At 39.6% G+C, this 23315-nt stretch overlaps 1 protein-coding gene across 2 annotated transcripts in view; it reads right to left on the bottom strand.

Annotated features, from left to right (window-relative positions):
- The window catches only part of tox2 (TOX high mobility group box family member 2), a 187216-nt gene that overhangs the window by 102464 nt on the left and 61437 nt on the right, over positions 1-23315 (bottom strand). For both annotated transcript variants that reach the window (XM_072452599.1, XM_072452600.1), the window contains exon 2: positions 17718-17813. In XM_072452599.1, coding sequence (XP_072308700.1) covers positions 17718-17813 — 96 coding nt within the window. The remainder of the gene's footprint in view (positions 1-17717; positions 17814-23315) is intronic.

Genomic DNA, 23315 nt, shown 5'->3' with positions numbered 1-23315 from the left:
AATGTTGAAAAAAAGTGACTCAGATTGAAGGACATTCAAGTGGATTTGAACTGTAGCTGGATCCCAATGTTTACTCACATGTAATTATCAACAATGGAACAATAATAACCATTTGTATAATTGCTTTCCTTTCTTAAGTGGTGCTTTACAAAATGACTGGCATACACAGTATTTAGCTGTATTTACAAAGCTGAAATTAGAACGTATAAAAAAGCGGGAGGAAAATAAAAACATATTCACAGTAGTAAAATATAATGGCTAAATTGCGAAATAGAACAAAATATGTCGCTGCCATTTATATTTCGAGCAGCAAATAAATATTACACAATGAAACAGCAGCTATATTTTGCAGATTTCCCCCCCCCCCCCACTACATTCTGCCACACAAACACTTAAAAGCAAATATATACCGGTATATATACTGTATAGGTCTTTTAGTCTTCTCTTGCTGTCAGCAGTGACCATGACCGCAGCATCTGAGGTGAGAGCAGTTTTCCACACATTTGCACTTATAAAAACGCGCCATTGTAAGAGCACAAGCTCATGTCCTGGGCACAACAGGGTCATGTGAAAAGCGGGGGTCGGGGGTCGAATCGCCTCATGTAAGTAAGCCTACGTTACAGTAAGTCAAATAAATGGCTGTGACATGATAGCACTCAAGGGTCATCAACAGCTCTATTGCTAGACTTACTATTACTGTCACTATTTGTGTTAAAGTACACGAACCTCTTTTTCTTTCAAATAGTCATAATAGTGAATAGCAGCCCACGTAGCAATAGACCGATATATTTCTTGGAAGATATTTGTACTTTTTAGCATGGTGGATATCAACCTTAGCAATCAGCTGCATAAAGAATACAGCTTTATTTGACCACTGGAGTGTGAAGAGGGAACTGCACTCTTTGGATGAGTTTGTAGTTGTTGTTTTTGGAGGGGTCATCGAACTTGACCTTACATATCGGTCCAGACATTCGATATTGTCATCGGCCATGAAAAAAAATACCATATTGGTTGAGCATCTGTCTCTGTGTTGGTTTGGGTTTACCTGGCTCTAAACCACAGCACTCCCTTATGATTGGTCCCATTGGTTCTCCTGATTCTCGTTCTCGTGATTCAAAATGACCAATAATGCAAGAATGAATCGTTCTGCTCAACGTCACACTTTATAGACCCGACAGAGACGTTTGACCTCTGCATCTGACCAATCTTTCAATGCTTCGGGGACAACTCAGCAGGATTAGAGGGTGACCGTACCCGTACCTATCCAGGGAAGGACTTTCTGTGAGTACTAGGAACTACTTTGCCACCAGATCCAAAGTCTCTGCTCAAAGATCTCCGAGTGCGCTACACAACCAAATTAAAATAGTCTTTGCCGAGAAACGCCTTGTCAGATCAGTCTTCATGGAGGTCAAAGAACCAAACAGGTGCAATTGGGGCCAGAGAGACGTTCATTTGCTTCTAGTCATTTAGCGTTAGCACTAAAACGTCGCTACGATTGCTAATAAAAACGACGCTCATACATACAAGTTGTATAACCAAATAGCGACACATCATTAACTTTGAGCGTTTGACTTTCAGACATAATGAACTATACTGGTAACAAGTTGCTCACCGCTGCGCAAATAAACACACTGAAGCTCTGCTAGTTTTTCGCTTTAGCTTTAACGCAGCCGACCAAAACAAGGGGGCATAGCGTGTCTTCCCCGCTGATCTAAAACACGTGTCCAATATTTCTCTGGCCGTTCTTGACCCCATGCACTTGAAACGACTACACGGGTGAGACGTCTCCACATGTGGCTCTTCAGGGCAAGACGCCTCAGTCGAAGTTTACACGCATTTTAAAGAAATCGGTTTCAATTGGACTGGGCTAGTTTCCCTGGCGCGCATGTAAACACAGTCCGCTCTTACACGGCGATAACGAAACTCAATTTTGCCACTTGTACAGAACAGTGTGACACGGGAACCTTTGTTTGTGAATTCCTTTCTTCCCCAAAGCCTGATCCAAGACATGTTTGAGGAGTTTTTTTCTTTCTTTATACATCAAACCGTTACAGTCGACGCAGACACAGCACAAAAGCAGTTTGCCACAACATTGCTCAATTCAAACCACTGCTTCCATCTCCATGTTATCGCTCAGCATTACTTCTAGTGCAATGATTTCTCTGATTGCACTATTAGTTTGCTGTTGGGAACGATCGCTGAGGAAAATGAAATCACTTTCTTTATCGCTTGCGGAGAATGGTTTCAGATGCCTTTCCTAATTGTGCTGAAATGAAGCGATGGAGTTTGCACGGCTTTTTCTTTCTTTCTTTTTTTTTACAGTTTAAAATGAGCAAAACATTCAATAAAAACAATTACTCCGAGGGTCAAAGTGCAAAGTGGTGTTTTCTGCAACAGGAAAGGCAGGTTAGGGAGGACGCAGTTAGAGAGGCAAACAAAATGGAAATGGATGGGGAGGATGCAACACAATTAGCTTGAGCGATTCTTCTGCTGAGTGTGGAACTGTACAATAAAAAAGAACAGGTTAAATGAATGGAAGATAATAGTGTGACATTTGGGGAAATCCAATTACTAAAGCTGAGTGTAATAAAATGGAGGCAGCAGGTGGGTGCGCTGATTAGATTCAACAGTGCGAACGGTTTGTCTTTTTTGTTAAAAGATCTTCCCTCGGTTAGCAGCCCGGATAATCAGTGTATTTTCACGACAAAGGTATGTACTAATTTGAAATGATCATGAAAGAATATTGTAGTGTAGTAAAGGCAGTCTCCGTGCACCGACAGCAGATCGCAACCGATGCCTGAAGATTAAAAGGTGAGCCAGATACAGACTATTCCATGTAAATGCACAGGATTGGTTGTGTTACAATAAAAGGTGCATTCAAGGGTGTGTTCGGGCTCGCACACACAACCGGGTCCAAACAGGGGCTAAAACATGATTGGGACGGGACCAAACCAAGTCTACATTAGGAGTAACGACTGAAGGCAGGACTGTGGGATAGTCTGCGTTCACTGGTTGGTGGTTGACTATGACACGAAGGTGCGACCAGCGTAAAAATGTACAGCATCATAAAAGCAACAACCATAGACAGACAAACAGTTTATCAATTGAAGCACAATCCAAACGTTCACTTCTCTTTTTCTAATGTATTTTACATTTGAACATGTTCATGCAGAGGGGCTCAAGCTCTTGTCCCTTCTGTTCCTTGTCCATCAAGTGCTTTTATCAAACTTGTCTTTTTTACAAGGATGATACATATATATATATATATATATATATATATATATATATACAACAATGATATATTTGTATATATATATATGCGAGCCGCCGACATGAGACCAGAGGAGGCTGAGGCAAACTCCTGTCCTGTCCCTCTCTGCCTCCTGTTTGCTTTCCTCAGGCTTTGAGGTCATTAATCATAACAGTCAAAACTACGACAAAACAAAGGGACGAGAAGGAGAGAGAGAAATGTGAAGGTGAAAAGAAGGTGAAGAAAATTGCAGCTGAGGAGACTCCGAAACCACAAAGGAAATGTTTGATATCCAAGGATGTTTAATATGCGAAATATTTGTTTTTGTGTGGATGAAATGCAATAAATTGTGTTAATCATTCTAAAGTTTAAAATTGAGTTGGAGACGGGTCAGAATTCGATAGCAGAGTTTGTCAGAGGGCAGATTTGTTAACCTGGTTTATGGTTAATGTCTGTAATTACTAGAACTGTGCAGATGGAATAAAAACTCTCTGTTAGCTTAAAGGAAAAAATTTTATATTTTTTTCACAACTGCCTCAGAAAGCGGTGCCCATATTCAACCCCAAAGTTGTGACTGTGAAAGGACTTTAACCCATGAGATTAATAAGACAAGTTTGTGGGGCCAATCCCAAACAAATAATGATAAGTTGCGCTTCTATTTTGAAGATCTCTTTCAAAAACAGTACCGGTAATTTAGTTGTATTTGCCATTTGTAGTTTAAAAACCACACAGGATTTATTTCTTTGGATGTAATTTTCTGCCTTTAAAAAAAAAATAAAAAACATGTTTTAATTAACTGGTTGTGTTCTGTTTTTATGTGTGTGTTCTTTCTGTCCAGTTCATATATTTAAAAATGGAAGACAAATAAAATAAATGAATAAAATAACACCACATAGCATATTGAAAAAAAACAAAAAAACAATGCACATAAGCTACAAAACACTAAAAGTACAAGAAACATTTTAACATTGTGAAATAAGCAAGCTAAAAAAGAATATGGTGCTTGTAAAAATAAAATAAACAAAAACAAGATAGACTTTCTGCGTTCAGTTTTTTCATATTGCAAAGCATTACCGTAAAATATGATGAAGTTGCACATGCAAAGATCAGTGTCTATTGAGTCCTATTGCCAGAAGAAATCCACAGCTATTTTACATTTCTGGAATTTTTTATTTTTTTTTTAAACTTTTTCTCAGGAGAAGGGAGAGAAGGGAGAGGTGCTGGCGGCTGCACAGACACCAGAACTTTGCCATGAGAACATTTATTCACATCCACAGGGTGAAACAGTGGGAGAGTTTAGGTGAGGTTAGAAGAGGTTGTGTTACGTGTTAATGAAAATCTGCAGTTTTTACTATAACTATGTCCCTCTGACTTGCAATACCCGTTTTATTTCTTGCAAATCATAAATAAGAAAGTAGCAAATTGAGAGCAAATGAACACAGGATATTCACTCCCAGACATGAACATTTATTTATTACACTTTTGCCCTTTGTTGCTGAATACACTTGGCTTTCTGGTACCACGTTTCACACACTGAGCACACAGTGAGCAGCTTCTCATTTCTGAAACATATGGAAGACAAATATCGTGGTCATGGAAAAGACTGGGCTCAAAAGTGCGATTGTTTTGGTCACAAATGGTCAGTGCAAATGTAGAAAAATATTTGTTAGCACACGTGCAACAGAAAGTAATTGTATTTGGGCATTACTTTCTGCTGCATGTGTGCTACCAACTATTTTCCTTGACAGAGCCGTGAGCAGCAGTGCAGAACCTGCTTTGTTACCAAGCTAAAAGCCCATTTCAAAGCCTAAACTCAGTTTTATGACCAGACGAAGTAAATCACCTTCATCAGTGACAGTCCTACAGTTTTCATGACTTTCTTGACTCAGTGACATCAGCGCAATATCGTATTTACGATAATATTGCTGGCGGTTCTTTGCTTGTTCATGCTCAGTGAGTTCTTGCGATTAAAAAAACAGATCTAGCGACTGAATAGCGCAGGATCAGAGCTTTCAAATATGGATGTAGGTGGATGTAGTATGGCAATGCTTAGAGTTAAAAGCACTAAGCAATGCTAAATGTGGCTTCAATTCAGCGGATTTTGTCAAATTCATATTTTAAGTTGTCTTCCTACAGTTATTTAGCAGAGATGAGTAACATTCCCTTTTAATAAGTACTCAAGTAAGCTATAGTAAGAGAGCTGGAGAGGAGGAGGAGAGAAGATAAGCTGCAGCTGAACCATCTAGTCCAGGAGGGCCCGCCCAATGGGCGGGGCTTACCACAGAATAGTATAAATATCTGAGTTCTCGGCCTAAATTCGCCTAATAACAGTGACTCTTGGATGAGAGCCGAAACTTCTTATTTTTTCTAAACTGAGTCCAGATGACTACAACAGAATTTTGTGGCAACTTTGTACATAGATGCATAAAGGGAATATTAGAAAGTACGTGTGTAGAAAAAAATAAAATAAAACACTAACTAAAAATAAAATTATGAGTTAAAGAGGTTATACGTGAAGTGTTTTTCTACAGTACAGATCTTTGGCTCAAAATGAGACTGCTGTGTCCTGTCTGCATCCAATTACAGAACATTTTTATTCTCCAAAAACCAGGAAGTGTACTGTTAACATGGTAGTTGTTGTCAGCTTTATTGTGATGGAAAACACTTGCTCTTGTCTTTGAAAGTTGTGCAAAGTGCTTAGAAACTTGCAGCAGTGATTGAGTAGGATGCTAAGAATACACGAGAAAGAACTTTGAGAAACAAATACCAAACTGCATGAGGTTCAGAACGATACAATATGAAAACAAACCTAGCGTTTTTCATGTGCTAGCATAAACAATGTTATACAAGCAGCAAGAGTACATCACAGGCACTACGTTTACATTCACGGGTCACTCCGAGTACGCTCTTCATCCAATTTCTGTCAAGTTTCTTCAGAGAACTGGTCAGACCTCTCTACAGTCTACGTGCAGGTCAAAGCAACCAACAGCTAATTGCAAATCAAGCTGGCTATCATAGGTAGAACCACACTTTTGGCAAACATAGATAAGCAACATCTCATTTATGTTGAGCATTTGAATTTCAGACCAAACTGATTAGTTCCTAGGTTCACACGCGTTTCAAAAATCTTAGAGCGTGCGTGTAACGGTAGTGAGCGTTATAGGTAACATAGTTTATAATGTGACTACTTGTTCATTTGTTTAAAATGTTATTCTCCTTAACCCAAGTTACACCTGGTGCCATTATGCCCCTCTCCCTTGATGCAGGTTGCAGTTTGCACACTGGGAACTGAAGTAGAATGTAGTTCTTTGTTTGCACATTGCTAGCATACCAGCGTGTTGGTGTAACATATCCTGTCCACTAATATACACATTGATCCCTGTCAGATAGAGATAACACAGGACAGGGATAATATTTATTTTCCCATAACAGCCACACCCAAGCATAAGAAATATGGCTTTCATTACATTTGAGAAACTGGAGGAGAAAAAGACCTTGTTACTCTTTCTGGACTTGGAGCTTCATGGTTTATAATGTTCTGATTACCCAATTTTCAAACTACGAAGGAAGAAGTATGTGTTTCAATATGTTGTTCCTACGTCTCAAACCATTCAGCACATCGTACATATTCACATGCAGGGTTTTTTTTGTTCAGCTTTAGAACAGCTTTTTCAGACAGGAAAGTGATGCAGGGTTGGACAGTCATCGCATACTCAATCTGCTCTCAGCACTCGATTCATTCTTGAGTTTGCAATCAATAAAACACATAATACTGATGCAGATGCAGACATCATGTAGCAACCTAATTTAGTCACTAAGTCCTGCTTTTACAATGTTCTTGATAGGAAATTTGTAAGAGTAAAATCAGGAAGGCCACCTGAGAAAGAAATGAATGAAAATGTATGCAAACACATCGCCCAGTTTGAACTGGACAGTTAGCTTTGATCTCTGAAATAAGTGAATGCATTTAGCAGAGATCATGTGAACGTGCCTCTGAATGACTCCCCAGAGGTGAGCGCAGCCTCACCCGCTCATGACGGCTCTAATTGCCTCAATTAGTGATAAGATGTACAGTCACTTCAGGTTTAGTGCAGGTTCTAATGGTCCGAGTTTTCAAGAGGCCAACAAGTCCTTAATGATGAAGTAATGAGCCTCACGAGATCTTTCGTTGGGTTAGAGGCTCACAAATGGAACTATCTAACACCAAAACTGTAAAATTACATTCTTTGTTGTATTATATTTTCCCCTTTATTTGAAATATAAACTCATGTTTTGGCTTCCATGCACTGTATATATAAAGATAAATATTGGGTCAACACTATAGGTATTATTATGTAGAGATTGTGGTGCACGGTGACAGAGCGTTTAGAGCTCTCGCCTCGCCTGGCCCTTGTCCAGGGTGTGCCCCGCCTAATGCCCAAAGTCACTGGGCTCCAGTCTCCCGCAACCCCTAACGGGTACGAGCGGTAGGAACTGAATGAATGAATGAAAATTCATTCTCTTCTCTCCTCCCACTTTGGGCTTGACATCCCTAATACACAGTGAACATTTAAAAATGTAGTATATAAATCATGAACAGGCAAATCTTATTTAATCAATGCAGTATAATGGCTGTTTAGTTTCTTGCACAGCAGATGTCATTTTCTTTATCCATCCACATTAAACATAAACAAGGTCCAACTATCTTACCCATGTAAAACTATCACTACAGCTCTTTCTGAGAATTTCTGGATGGTCAGTTCTTTTGCTGTATTTAGTTTCGGCCTTTTTCAAAGCTCACCCCTTCGTTGACCCTCCAAACCTCTGGGTATAGGTGTAGAGTTTCAGATAGACACACAATTGTACCATTGTGTCGGTGTTTGCAAAAACCAAAACAAAACTAGCACTTCAGCGTCACTCATCACTCCCTATTTTCCTAACCTCTTCTTCCAAACACATTACAGGTGACCTTCGCAAGGGGATGATTCTATTTTGTTAAAACATTATGTATTTTTACTGGATGGCTCGCTGCAAAGACCAGATGTTTAATCAAAAGTCAAGATTTTCTTTTAAGACGTTGCCTTGATTACCTTAAACGGACTCAACATGAGAAACAGCCATTTCAGTATGTTCCATTAAACCTATTAAATCCACTCACATTATATAATAGTGCACACCACACAATAGGGGCCTTTCAAGGGCAGTCCCAGTGGAAGCCAACAAAGGGCCCTCTCTCTCTTAGGGGCCACTCCAGTAATGCAGAAAGAGCTAAACACAGTTTTAGTTTAGTCTATGTGAATGTACGCTAGCAACAGCCCCAAGCGCTAAGTTACCGACTCGAGAAAAGAGGAAAAGAGAGCAGCATTTGTATGACCAAGTGCCTTATTCAAAATAATTTATATCAGGAAAAAAGCGCATGGTTGTCCTCAAGATGACACTATGAGACTGAAAAATGGACAAGAGTAAGCAGAATGCAACATGAGTGTAATCAGAGAGGGACTATGTTGTCCCAGAACCCAGAGTCTCAGCGGGGCCAAACGGACTCTCTTCTGATTTTCTATTAAAGGGGATGTATTATAATAAATGCACTTGAATGAGCTTTTAATCTTGTTACAACAGTGTTTCCTCCTCATTAAGTGCTGTTTTGATTGATTCCTGCATGTTTGAGTAATGCTGTACTGCACTGCAATTGAGGCTTGAGGGTTCAGAAAATTACTATTTTCACTTAACCCCTATCCCCGCCCACTTCTCTGTATTTAGATGTGATTACTTGAAAAATGAAGTCTCTATATGACATTTTAACTCACACAGTCACTTTTGAAAAATAAAAAAACAGTTCTTACTACATTGAAATTTCACTGGAGCTGCAGTTCTGAACAAGAAGTCAATGGATCTGTTTCTATTACCGCTGTTTTAGATCGATTGTGGTTCAGGAACAAACTGTAAAAGTGTTGTTATGTTATGTTTAAAACTTAGTGCCTGAAAAAGAAGGTCCATCAAAGGTCCTGATAGATGATAGTGATGATGATTTACCTGTGAGTTATGCTATGTGACTTTTCTAGAGCAGGGGTTCCCAAAATGTTCAAGCCGGGACCCCGAAAACAACTGGGGCCCTCCCTGCATAACATAACATTTAAAATCTGGTTTTATTTTTGTGTATTTGTGTATTGGATTATTGTTTTTACCTAGAAGTAGTAGTAGTTCCAAGAAAAAAATTAAAATAAATACATAATCATTATTTTAAAATTACATCAATCCATATCATTTTGTGACCCCAGCTCATGCTTCGCGACCCTCACTTTGGGAACCACTTCAAGAGGATGGTCCGCCGCTTGCTTGTCTCCATGGTGATGTTATTGCTTTGCACATTATGTTATTGCTTACGGCATTAAACATATCCATCTCAAATGTATTACATTACAGCATACGTTGACGCGGAGATGATAGAAGACTTTCAATGTTATAAAGTAAAACATTTTAGGCCTTTCACCAGAAAAAAGTACAAAGTGCACCTTTAATGGGGGACAGTGCTTGTCTTGTTGTTCGACACACTTTTTAATTTCTATTTTTAGGTATAATAAACTCATAGAGAACATAAAAAACTGGTTGAAATGATATATTTTTGCTTGCCTTATTTCTTCTGTTAACTGCGACTAAAACTCATATCATATAATGTATTAAATATGTATGAAGGCAATTACAATGATGTAGCAATTTATCTCTATACTAAAATTATAGGCAAATGATTAATGAAAGATAGGTTGGATTAAAGCGAGATAAAAACACATTAGTCATACTAAAAACGACTTAATTTAAGGTGCGTGCGTTTTGCTCATGGACACAATGGCAGTAGTAGCATTGTCCCCACAACGTGATACAAATGTGTGCCACTTTACACACTAGATTGGGTTAAAAAAGAAAAACAGAACAAAGAACAAGCAAAACAGAAAATAATTATAATGTATGCAACTATATCCACATCAAAGTACTCAGAAAACCATCACGGATGACCACTCACCTTTAAGTGGAACAAGAGACACAAACATGCTGTAACCATGGCGACACATCCTCAGTAAAAGCACATAAACTACAATGGGAACGGCAAATGCCAATGGCCGTGCAATTCGAGCTTTCAAGTTTGCCGTTCGCGATAAATGAATGGAAAAAATATTCAATAGCTTTTATCATGATTTGGAGATCAATAAGGCTAGTCTCCAATTAGCATACACTTTTATAATGCAGATTAGACCTGCCATGAAACGTTTGTGGATTTGGACTTGGACGCTGGGTGACCTTTCCAAGCTTTCTGTGATCGATGTCAATTACTTTTCACCACTTAAAGTTCTTGCTTCCATTTGGCTCGGAGGGAGAACAAACCAACAGCTTTTTCAATAACGCCGAACCCAAAGACAGTCATTTTGCATGGATGAAACATAGAATAACGCACCAGTGGGGAAAACAATTTTGCTGTACTCCGAAACCATGTATTTAAATCTAAAAGCAGCAAGCCTGTTCCCATCTGTTTTGACCAGTCGGCCTCGGAATAATATGTTTCTTTCATTCACTGCCATGCTGACTCGAGAGTACCCAGGCAGAATTTTCTATTACCAATCTAATTGCACATTCCAGCCTGACAAGAGCTCATTAAACCTTAATTATACACATGTTGTTTTCTACAAACATCTCCATTTGGGTCTCTCTAGCTTGTAATTGTTCAGCAGGGACAACCGGTTGAGATTTCACAGATTGCAAGCGAACAAGGGAGAGAGGAAAGACAGAAAATAAAAATGAATACAGAGAGAGGGAGAGATAGAGAGGAGAGAGAAAGAAGGAAAGAGAAGTGCAGTAGAAGTAGGTCATGTCTCTCCATAAACAAGGTTTCTAAAATAATATACCCATCCAGTGGAAATAATGCCAAACAAGTGAGCGAATGTGGAGCTCATGTAATATTTACAAAGCACTAATACATGGATGGTGGGGCTTTTTCTACGCGGGGCCCCTCCTCTCTGCAAAAGCTGGGGGTTTCTGTCTTCTTTTTCCATATGGCATTTGAATTTCAGAGGACTATGATATATCTGGCAGGGAACGTGGCAGTGATGATTGTCAGGCAGAAATGCACGTTTAATCATCCACGTACGGTCCGTCGTTGTTTATCGCAGGTCAAATGCGGAATTTACTGTCAATCTTTTTTTACAAAGAGGATCTTGGAAAAAGGTTTGAGGGATAAATCACAAATAAAGATACATTTAAACGTAAAAGCATTAGGTTTCCGCTCTACTACTCCTGTCATCTCTGTGCAGTGCGTGTTCTTTCACGTCGGTGCGGTCGGCGGCGTTTTTCTCACACGTTTGTTACATTTTAGCGATGCGGGCTTGAGCTCTATTCCGCGGTGTCGGTGATACCAGGGCTGTGGAGAATCGGCCTTTAGAGACGTCTTTAAACTCCAGCTGCTGCTTTAGTGAGGTCAGGGAACGGCCGAGCGCAGACAGCTCCCAGCGTGAGGGGGAAGCCGGGCGGCCGGTGGCACAGATCTGCAGCCACATCTCTGTTAGTCTGCCCACATTTGGTCAGAGTCTAATTGAACACGGGACAATCAACATTGCTAAACTGTATTTCATTGTGTTCATTGTTCATTGGCAAATGCAGTTCTATTAAAATTTGATTGTGTGCTTTTCAAATTGTTTACATATCGTAATGAACCACCGGAAAGGTCAATTGCGTATTTAAACTTAAACGTCACATATTCTCATAAACTCTAAATCAACTTTAAAACAACATTGTCGGTACATTTAAATATTTAGTTAGGCACTGCTGATTTATTTACATGTGATTAGGGATGCAACAATATCAGATTTTAGTGCTGCGATTATAATAAATGTATTGAGACTATTGTTGGCACTATGACCAAGCAACATTGAAATCCTCAGACTATCTTTAATAAATCAAACCTCCTGAATGAAAAAGTCATTATATTTACACATAGCTAGATAAAAGTACTTTACATGTAGTTTGACTTTTTTGGAGAATTTGTCAAACTGAAATGACTCATTATTGCTTCCTACGATTCTCAAAATTACTCTTTTTTAGTTATTTTGATCATATTGTGACGTGAATAATCCCGATTATTGATAAACCGAAGCATCTTAACATTCCTACAAGTCAGTCTGTAATACACACAACCAGAAGAGCCATGTTTATTTTCCTTTATTTTTTTCCACCTTGAAATGAAATTACAAAACAAGGCTCTTTATTTGATCTTTTTTAATTAGTGTTTTGGCATTTTCGCTTTGTTTACAATGAATCAGTTCGCTGCAATAGTCCATTATTAGCACAATTATGCTGCGGAAAGCCTCTCGCTAACACCAACTGCTTGCATTTGCTGCAGGTGAGCCATGTCAAGATAAACAAACACCACATATTAAACAGGAAAACGAGCGCTTTCCATTATATTATTGTACCGGCAAAATAAAAAAATAAATACGTAATAACTACAACCTGCTACTGCATCCGATTTCTGTCTATGTACAGCGTATATGCTTTTTTTTATTTGTCACACTTCGGAATTAAAGCAGCGGCTAAGATATTCACCACAGAATCTCACTCATGCAATATTAATATGGCACCAAACTATGGAACCCCCCCTCCAACATGCTCCATCTCCTTCCAAAGTAATTGACTATGCAATACTTCCAAATCAGCTCAGAGAGAGGGCGCGAGACAAAGGGTGAGGGGGGGAGGGGAAGAGGAGAGGGACAATAGACAGGAATAGACGGGGTCCTAAAGTGCTCGTGTCAAGTGTGCGCCGTAGTGCAGATTCTGAACCCGCGCTCCATGTATCACTGTCAGCGGAGACACTCACAACAACAGCAGAGCAAGGGGAACCGAGGAACAAAAAGGTTCCCTCTCTCCTACGACTTCAGCGGCGGATTTAAACCTGATGCTAATGCTGGAATGGCTTGGAACGTAATCAAATGGCGCTACACGTAAACGTCACTAATTGGAAGTAACTTTTGGGATTACGGACAGTTCTAAACCGGGTCAATTACATCTAAACTGAAGCTAATTGGGCTAAACCCGGCAAAGTGGTTCTACAAGTGAGGACTGAAATGAAGCCAACTGGTAAAATAGTAAATAGCAAAAATGATAAGATAAAGCTGAAACTTGGGGTGTTATAAACAATGAACCTGATTGAAATGAGCCAAATGTAGAACTCTGAAGTCAAGAAATCAAACTTCTGTTGAATCCAGTTGAGACACAATTTGTTTTTTGTTGTTTTTACTGGCAGAAATACTTGCCATGTTGGTTATGGTTCAGTAGGGCACTTCACCTTTGGCTTCCGCCCCAAACCCATGCTGCCCTGTGAATGGTCCGCTGGTTAAGCCTCAATCGCAGGAGTGGGAGCCGGGACATATGGATTCTCCAGGTCATTCAGGTCAACCAGGTGAATCACAATACTAAACAATAGAAGCTTGAAAAAAACTAAATGATTGGATTCTGGTTAAAGGTACACTATGCAACTCTTTATATAGAAATGAGTGGTCCAAAAACTCAGAACTTTCAGAGACGAGGAAGAAGGTGAAAAAAAGTTTGAGGAAATGTATGTTTTCTATCTAAAGTTTTATAAATTAGACCCCTCATTGCTTTGCCCAGATTGTTTCGCTGTACGGCAATAAACATGTCTATCTTCATGGAGACAATCAGCCGACTTTTTACAATTTTTTAAACAATAAAAACACCTGTGAATGAATTAGATACAGTAGTTTAATGCCATACTTTGGAACATTCCCTGCAATGCAATAACATCACTGTTGAAACAACCATGGGGCGAATCCATTACCAGAAAAGTGACAAATGTATCACAGTTACACTTTATCAGAGTTAATAAAGAACTAAATACAATATAAATGGAGTTAATACAATAACAATTTCCATAATAGCCCATGGACTTCCATGCAGCACACTATATATGAAATGGAAAATGTTTGATTATCTTTTGTGCCACATTTACTGTAATAAGCCGTCCACTAACTTACCAAAGCCCCAATGCCATACATCCACGCCGCAGTCTCTAATACATCAGAAATTGCCTGGAAAAGGGGGTCACGTGGGTCACAACCTTGGCACTGACAATTTAAAAAATGAACCGTGCGCATTCAGAGCCATAACACGCGCTAAGAGAAAAAACGGGAAAGGTTGCGGGGGCACGGGGCTGTGGTTAGAGATGAGGAGGGGGGGGCAGCGCACCTTGACAGGAAGCGCACACAAAGGTGAAGACAGAGCAGGGGAGTGAGGTTAGCCATGACAGGTAGAGTGGGGGCTGCTGCGGAAGTACCAAACCCATTTTTAACTGAAGATACTCTAGTGCTGCTGCTGCTGTTGCTGCTGCTGCTGCTGATTAGAGACCGAACAAGACAGATAGAGATCAAGAAGGAGTGGAGGAAGGAAAGAGGGGGAGGCAGTGGGTGAGTAAAGGGAGGAGGGAAGAGGAGGGAGGGACCTTGGACTAGTTGTTGCACCTTGACACCCCTCTCTCGTCGCAGGCTCTGATAAGTGCGATGGAAAAAGGCCTGATTTCCTCCTGCATGTTAAGTGGTTTACACACTTGTCCCTGTGTGCAGCCCGGAGCTCCAGCACGCTCCTGCTGAGGCTGTGCGCAGCGAGGTACAAGCACGGCCAAGGAAAGTGCAGATATTTGAAAGTGTTTTTTAATCCAAATAAAGTGTTTGCATTTCTTCCAGCGATGTAAAGAACTCTGCAGCTTTACTGTTTGAAATATGTGATACCAGAATGTACATTAGCTTGGTTTGATTGCGTGTAAAAATCTGTCAAATTCATGTATTTTGGCTTCAAAATTCCTGCCATGGACACAATGATTGGATAACTTTGGTGCATACATCTTGTTTCAGGGGAAAAGACCATAACGAATAAATGGAGGACACAAACGGCACCAGTTTTCAAGAACTGGGCTGACATTTGTAAAAAAAATTGTCTTTTACTGACTTTTTGTGTCATTGCTGTTCTCTCTCTGTTTGTGTTCTGTTTTTTTCTTTTCTACGTCTTCGTTTCTGTTCTGTTTTATATATTTTAAAAAGCAACAAAAAACTGGAAAAAATTATAATAACCCTTTTTTCCACAGATATCATCAGTTCAAATGATGTTGAGTGGCTGTTATCAAGCAGGGAGTAAACTGCAAGCCAACAACGTTTACTCAATAGTTCTTTGAGAAAAAGCTTGTGTTTTTTGAGTTTGACAAAAGAAAATCTACCAGTAGTTCTATTGTTGCATTGAGATTTTCAGAATTCCTCAACTATTGAAATATAAATACAAAAAAAAAACATTATAAATTCCCAGTAGTGTCATAAATGCTTTATATAAGGCCTCAACATCATTGTACATGAGACATAAGACTGATTGGACATTAATGCACATTTAAGTCTATTCTTTACGCATCTCTGGTCAATGAGACAACTTTTTATTCTACTATGCATATCCTGAATACCTAATCCAAAAGTGTATTTGTGATTGGCATGCAGAGACTGTGTGCTTTCCGACGCTTCACAAATACATACAGTCAAGTTCACATAGGCGTGACTGACAGGCAGATTAACCAATTGAAACGCATGGTCGCTTTGTGTCAAAACAAACATGGCTGCTTTCAGGTGAAAACGGACAAAAAACAGCGCCAACTTCAGCAGAATCGTTGGGCGAAAGCAATAAGCCATGTTTGTTTGAGTTGAAGAAGTATATATATTGTTCTAAATGACACAGGGACATTCTTGAGGAGATGTTTTCGCATTTAAGTGTGCGCTACAAATAAGTGGCGGCTTTCTGATCCCGATGCGTATCCCACACAGACTGTAGAAGGAATAGGCTCATAAGATAGCACTGATTACAAAAAAAAAGGGCAATGACCGTGGGCTATGTTTGCATCTCCCAGTGTGAAACTATTTAGAACATCTAGTGTGAGAAACCAATGCAATGCAAGCTTTAATTAAAAAGGTGTGCACTAACAATATTACAGTTCTCCTTTAGTTCCCCCTGAAGCTGTCAGCGCACGATTTAAAACGCACATAAAAAGGAAGACATAAGAAATTGAATTATCTTCTCTCACTATTGTTCTTTCATTTTCTCCTTTGTTACATAAACGTCTAAAAGCAAAGGCAGGCAAGATTCTAATTATGATTCTCACAATGCTAAAAGATTTCTTCCTCTTTTTGTATTAAAATATGAAAGACAGGTTTGACAAACAAAGTACTCTTCCAGCACTTTGTCAAAGTCAAAGTGAGTGCCGTGCCGCTTAACTTCAATAAAAATCATCTTTTTTTCCTCCAGGCACGTCAGGAACAATTCTATGAAAACAGAAAATGTCGACTTTGATGTTCCGGTACATCTGCTTTATCACAGAGGAGACATAAAGTACTCACTAATCTGTTACATGGTTAGGCCTCCAGGATTACCAGCTAGTTCCTGTTTAAGTCATTGAATACAGATTATACAATAAATCCAACTTCAAAAGTGGAAGAGGTCTGTTCTAGTGGCTTTATGTTAATGGATAATTCAGTCATTCACTCCTCATTTACATTCGTCTGAAGCCACAGCTGCCCTGGTGTGGATAGATAGACAGAAGTATGACAAACAAACAAACAAACAAACAAACAAACAAACAACTTTATCCAAGGACACCACCAATATATGCATTCACCTAGAATAGTGCAACTTGATCTATCTTTCACTTTACACTTAACATTCACAACCTGCTCCTTCATCATGTGTTTTGTTTTGCATGTACCGTATTTTCCGGACTACAAGTCACACATTTTTTCATAGTTTTGGCCGGGGTGCGACTTATAGTCCAGAAGATACGATACAGTATTTTAGAAATACATAGTGAAAATTGTTCTTATACCCCAAAAAGCCTTATTATTACATATGACCTTTAAATGTACACTATGGAACCTTTCTGGTGCTGGGTGAAGCAGGTTTTATATTGCACTTTAAAGTGTCTATACCCAAATTTTGTCCCTGTGGTTGAGCAAATGTGTCTTGCTCCAGGACAGATATGTCGTAAAAGCAGCTCTTAAGGTCAAAATGAGAACGCCATGTGCTGTCTGCATCTAATTATAAAGAGTTTTAATGTCCAAGAATCAGGAAATGCTAGTTTTTTGCTACAGCTTTACAGTAAAAACTACACTCTGGTCTCTGAAAGTTGTGAAAAGCGCTCATAAACACATCGCGGTGAATAATTACGACGCAATGAATGTGTCAGGAAAGAGAGGAATAACTTTGAACCGCTGAAACTACTTCTGTTTTTCACGTTTATAAGGCAGTACAAATCAGGTACTGCACAATTACAAGTACACCCACGTGAAGACAGACTGTACCTTCTACTAGCAGAGATCGCCAGCCTTCCCTGTGTGGTCAGTGCACATAATGTAGCGGTAATTAAGGCATGGGTGAGTAAGCTTGGGTTAAAATGCGATGTCCTTACCCCAGTAGAGGGCAGTCTCTTGCCGTCAGGGTTTGGGCGCATGGGCAGGGAGCTGTAGAGTCGCACACCTCGCTCTGCTGCTGCCGAGTATCTGTTCTGTAAGCACACACAGGAGAGAGAGAGAGTGAGACACACGTTACAAGCAAGTTTGAAAAGTTCACATATTCTTCCAGTATTTCAGTTTTAATATTGTTGAAAGGGCTTCACTAGGTTATGTCATAAATGTAAAGAATTGGTGAGTGATCTGCAAAAGAAATGTTGTATTGTTTATCAGGGAAATCATCGTCAAAAATGACAAATAACGACATTCTGAAAACCACTTTTACTTCTCTTTTCCGTCGATCTGCATTTGACTCATCTCTCGGTGTCGCGTAGGGGAGCGTGCAGTTTGATGAGGATCCTAGTTAAAAGATTAGACTATTGTGCATGCTTTAGGTTGGTCAAAGAAAGTAGTCCCTGCTTTGCTACCGAAGATGTGCAGATAGGTTCAAAGGAATTTCTGAAAATGCAATTGGGTCAAATATTTTCTAATCCAAATCAACAAAAAAAAAAAAAAGGAAAATGACTAGTCAAAGAGATATTTTGTTTTCGATTAGTTAAAACAATAATTTCTATAGAATTTTTAAATACATTTTTACTAAATAAAGGTTGAAAAATTGTGTCTTAAGGCTTCAAGAATATTTATGAATAAAGTGTATTATTGATTTGATTATTGATTTTTACATTCTAGTTTTAGTTTCAAAAAGATCTTTTGGCATGTGACGTCTCGGTACCAATAATCCAAACATGATTAATATTATTCCACTGATGAATTGACGTAGCCCTATTGTAATGACTATAATTGTTATGTTTAACTTGACTCTTACCCTATTTTACTGTTTATTGTCATTGCTAAGACTTCTGTGTTATTGATGAACCCTTTGCCCTGTATAGCCATGTATAAAAATAGCTCCATTGTTGCCGCTGATTTGTTTAGAGTTTTGTTAGTGCGATGCATTTTCCCCGAGAGAGGCGGCGGGTGCATCGGGCTGCCATGTTGAATCACATCTCCTCACGGTGATGTAGCACACATAATAACTGGATGAGGTCGTCTAGGCAGCGGCACTAATGGAACTAAGCTCGCGTTTGCATCGTCCCGGCTCGTACGGGGACGGCACTTTCCCTTTGCATTGGACGACAGATAATGACTATATCGGGCTCCTCCAACCTGTAGCGGCGGCTTTGAAACTGTTAGCGCTGGAGAAGTTAATGATTTGCAACAGGTTGTCACTGGCAGGAGGCAGCGGTGCAGCTCGGTCGGGGTTCCAGATGTGTACCCGGGAAGCGGCGGGGGGGCGTCCCAGGATTCACTTCCAATCGCACCTCGCCGCGCATCCAAGCGACTCGCGGATCGTAAACAACTCCACGCACCTTTGTAATTCTCTCAGATTTAATCATAATATGTGTATACTTTTGGAACTAAAGTTAGAGCTTTGAATGCGGGGTGCCGGGGTTTTCATCAGCAGTGAATCATTTGGACATATTGGCTTTACATTTTGTATGAACTGTAACTTTATCACAAATAGAAATTCAACATTATTTACATAAAGTTTTGTTGTTGCACATAGCGTTTCCCATAGATTTGAATCATTTTTATATCATTATCATGCAACTTCTTTTTAAGCTTGTCAACATTTAGTCATTTAGTCAATTAATTGGTTGATGGTGTCTAGGCTGACCAGTTTATATTAGTCGACTAATTATTTCTTAGGGTGTTTAAATAGTTTAAATTCACAACAGCAGAAGAGAGAAGGTAGTATCTTATCTTAAGCTCTGGCTGTGTACTGTGAGTCAAATCTGCTTTTGTGCTGATGAATCCACTGTTTACAAGTACTTTTCTGTATTTATTTGTATATGTGTAATATCCTATAGTACCATAGTCAGTGCATATGGACAAATCATAGAGATACTCGACTTTAATCAACCAAGAATCTCCTTTTGTTTTCTCTTCAAGCATCTGAAACAATGAAAGAGTATAGATTCTGAAATTAAACTATATTGTTGTTGTTTTTTACAGTCAGTGAGCCCAGATTATACAGACAAATTAATTTCAAAGAATATGTCGGCCAATACGCACCAAAAACAGCCCATTCTCAAGACAAACTGCATGTATTAAACGTATTAATTCAATCCCGTTCAAAGAGCATGATTTATAGCTAATAACGATCCCTGTATGCATTAACATCTGATGTCAAAGGGCTTATACCACAGCAAGTCTTCCCCCTGAGGCGCAGTGGAGCTCTTGCTGTGTAAGGTTTTGATTTCCTGTGCTCATTATGAAAGGTAAAAACAGATAGCACATATCAACAGCCATCTTGTTCAATGGAGTTTGCATAGTGTTGACACGGCAGTATACAGCTCGCCGCAATCATAATCCAGTTCTAAAGGATCCTGACCGCAGTGTTTGATAAGGCTTATGATAGGTTATACTGTTATCAAATAAATGGTCACATTTATATAGCGCTTTTCTACCGTCAAGGTACTCAAAGCGCTTTACATCAAGGAACCAGTCACCCATTCACACACACATTCACACCCCAGATGTACGCAGACACTGGGGGGCAAGTTGGGTTAAGTGTCTTGCCCAAGGACACAACTGCAGTATTCACATGAGGCAGCTGCGATCGCACCGCCAACCTGCGGGCCAGTGGATCTGACCGCTCTGACTGAGCGGGGAGTTGAACCGCCGACCTTTGGATCAGAAGACGAGCACTCTACCACTGAGCTACTGAAATAGTACCTCTTTTCAATACCCATCTGTGCTTATACTGCCCCCAAGAAGATGTTTGACCCTATCTTACAATGAAACAGCTTTTCTCCCTTAGCTCCTAATGACTTTTCTGTATTGGATATTAAAATTAAACTCAACTTTTTCCCTGTAAATTAGTAAATTATGTATTGTAAAAGTATATCTTTGTGACACAAATCAGACTACCGTTCACTTGGCCAGGCATCTAAAATTCACCAAAATGCCAGAATACTATGTGTTCTGTTCATTTTTTTTCTGGGGACGGACACCCAGACCCCTTTTTGTGCCACCCCTGTATCAACTATGGCTTCTGTCTGGTCACCCTGGGGAAACACTATGGATGTCACAATATCAAATTATTGTGAGAAGAATCATCACAATTGAACAATTATTCATGATTATTGACTTATTTTCTGAAAGAGAAAATAAAGTTATTTACATTTAGGTCTATTTTTGGACTGTACATTGAACAAAAAAGACATAATTTTGCTACTAAAATGGTCACGACTATTATTTTTTCATTCTCACGCTTACATTGTGACCTCACTACTCACGATTTTCGATTCACCTGATTATCGTGACATCCCTATCCATCACTGATCGTTGGCTAATGAGGGATACTCGAGTGTGTGTAAGAAACCCACACAGGTTCACACAAATGCTGCTCCATTTTTGTCCATCATCAGTACAGGACACTCCAGCATTTACAGTGAGGACATTTTCAGAGCAAACCATCATCTGTCCAGTCAGCCTCATCACTTAACGGTGTGCAAACAAAACACCATTTAATTTGCTTTGGCACTCGCTCTTGAGACTAAACCACAACCAGGCTTGTTGGGTAACTTGTCAGCATTGCCGTAACTAAACAAATGCCTGGTATAACAGCTTGCTTTGTCAGGGAGTAAGTGTTTGATATTTCTCCCATGTGCCAGCGTGCTAATCTGGCCCTGTGGCATGCCATTACGGGCCTAATAACAGCTGTCTGTGGCCTGGAGGGGACATAGGCCAACCGTGCAACGCTAACTAGGCCTGACAGACTCATTAGGAGCGCTGGCACCCACAACGGCAACATCCCCAACTCCTCGTGTTCCCCTCTCGCTGGATCACAACAGTTAGCAAAGTGCACATTGCTTTGTTCACTACACGAGTCCCCTTGACACCTTCTGCTTCTGGTGCTCTCAACCTTGTCACCTCCGCTTAGCGCCTTTAGCTGTGTCAATAAACAAACTGACAAAGTAAATGTTGCTATTGTGAATGTCCTTACCATGAAACAAGAACAAGTAACATTGCATCTTGGCAGCTAGGAGGGTGAACATTTGCTCCACAGATGTGCAACTTTGCCTGTCCTCCTAAGTTATTACAAGTTTATCAGTTTTCCAAAGACGAATGTATGAAATGATGATGAAATATCGCAATTACAACACACACAAGGAAGAGCAGGTGAATATGAAACATGCAATGAAAATCAAGATGAATAAAAATAGATTTAACACAGACTGTGCAGGTAAAGCAAAAATAAAAGACTTGTATGTAATGTACAACAAGTGGCTCTGATGATGATTATGTACTGTGCAGTATTTGGACAGAACAAATAGCAGGTAAAGTGGTAAAGTGTGTTATAATATCCTGTACAATAAGTGGCTCTAATCATAATTGCATCCACCCCTTGCTTCTCTCCATGCAGATGTTATTATTTTTCTGTAAAGGTTCTATAGCAAGGCATTAAACGTATCTCTCTTGCATTCATTTATTACAGTTATTCCGATATTGTCTAATATATCCAGGCATATCTGAGTAGCAGCCCGACCAAAACCACTAAAAATCGAGCCTTTCTTTACTCTCTGGCACTCAAACACATTTAGCTTTGATGCTCTGAACTTTAGCACCCCTGCACTTTGCTTTTTGTACCTCCCGTTTCACCCAATGCTACCAACGTTTACCATCTCGCCTCAGCAACACCTCTTATCAATCCAACCCTTTCAGTGCCCGCCCACGCACTTTAAACCAATCCCCGAAGGCAATGCGGATTTTGGTTTGGTTCAGCTCAGTCTGAGATGTAGCCAAGTTAAAAGGCGTTCAGTTGCATGTACAGGAAGATGTTAGCCGCAGCAGCATCCTCTGGTCTGGATTGTGGAGCCTGTTCTAGCATAAGAGGGACTTCCCCAGTTCAGACAGCAAAAGCAAACAATGTGCCTCAGCCAATCACCACGGACTGTAGATACTGGCCAAGGTTTAAGAACGCTAACAATAGAGGGAGGGTTGAAACACAATGCAGCGGTGATATAATATGCTCTAACCTGCAAAACGAAATGTTGAAAATGACTTGAGTATAAAAATGGGCACGATGACTTCATGTTTACAATTGAAGAAAGGATGATCTACTATTGGCCAAGACTAGCCCCGTTTTTTTTTAGTTCCAGTGCGCAATTGAGTAGGAACTAGGGACTTGTTCCACACAAACATACAATTCTTAATAAGTAAGTAGTAAGTGAAATTTTAAATGTTTTATTGATCATTTCATTGCTTGTTTGAGTCTTTTGTGCATCAATCAAAATAAGATTTTGAGAAAGCTCACAATGAGGGGAAACCGTTATAATGTGGTTCAAAGCTCTCTTTTCATAACCTTAACCTTAAATAATGATGCTATGCAATGCTTAACACAATGATGCCATGGTAAACAATTGTATGTATCTGTTTATCTTTATTTATTGTGTTTTTCTGTGGCAAGGATAATTAGGGAACAATTAAAGGACAAATCATGGATGGGCAATATTTACAAAACAAATGTACCTCTGTCTCTTTAGTTTTTA

The sequence above is a fragment of the Eucyclogobius newberryi genome, unplaced genomic scaffold, assembly GCF_026437365.1.
Source record: "Eucyclogobius newberryi isolate DKJ021-1_F unplaced genomic scaffold, fEucNew1.0.hap1 SCAF_19, whole genome shotgun sequence".
NCBI lineage: Eukaryota > Metazoa > Chordata > Actinopteri > Gobiiformes > Gobiidae > Eucyclogobius > Eucyclogobius newberryi.
Note: the sequence above shows the minus strand (reverse complement) of the source record. Positions and strands in the feature narration are given on the sequence as shown.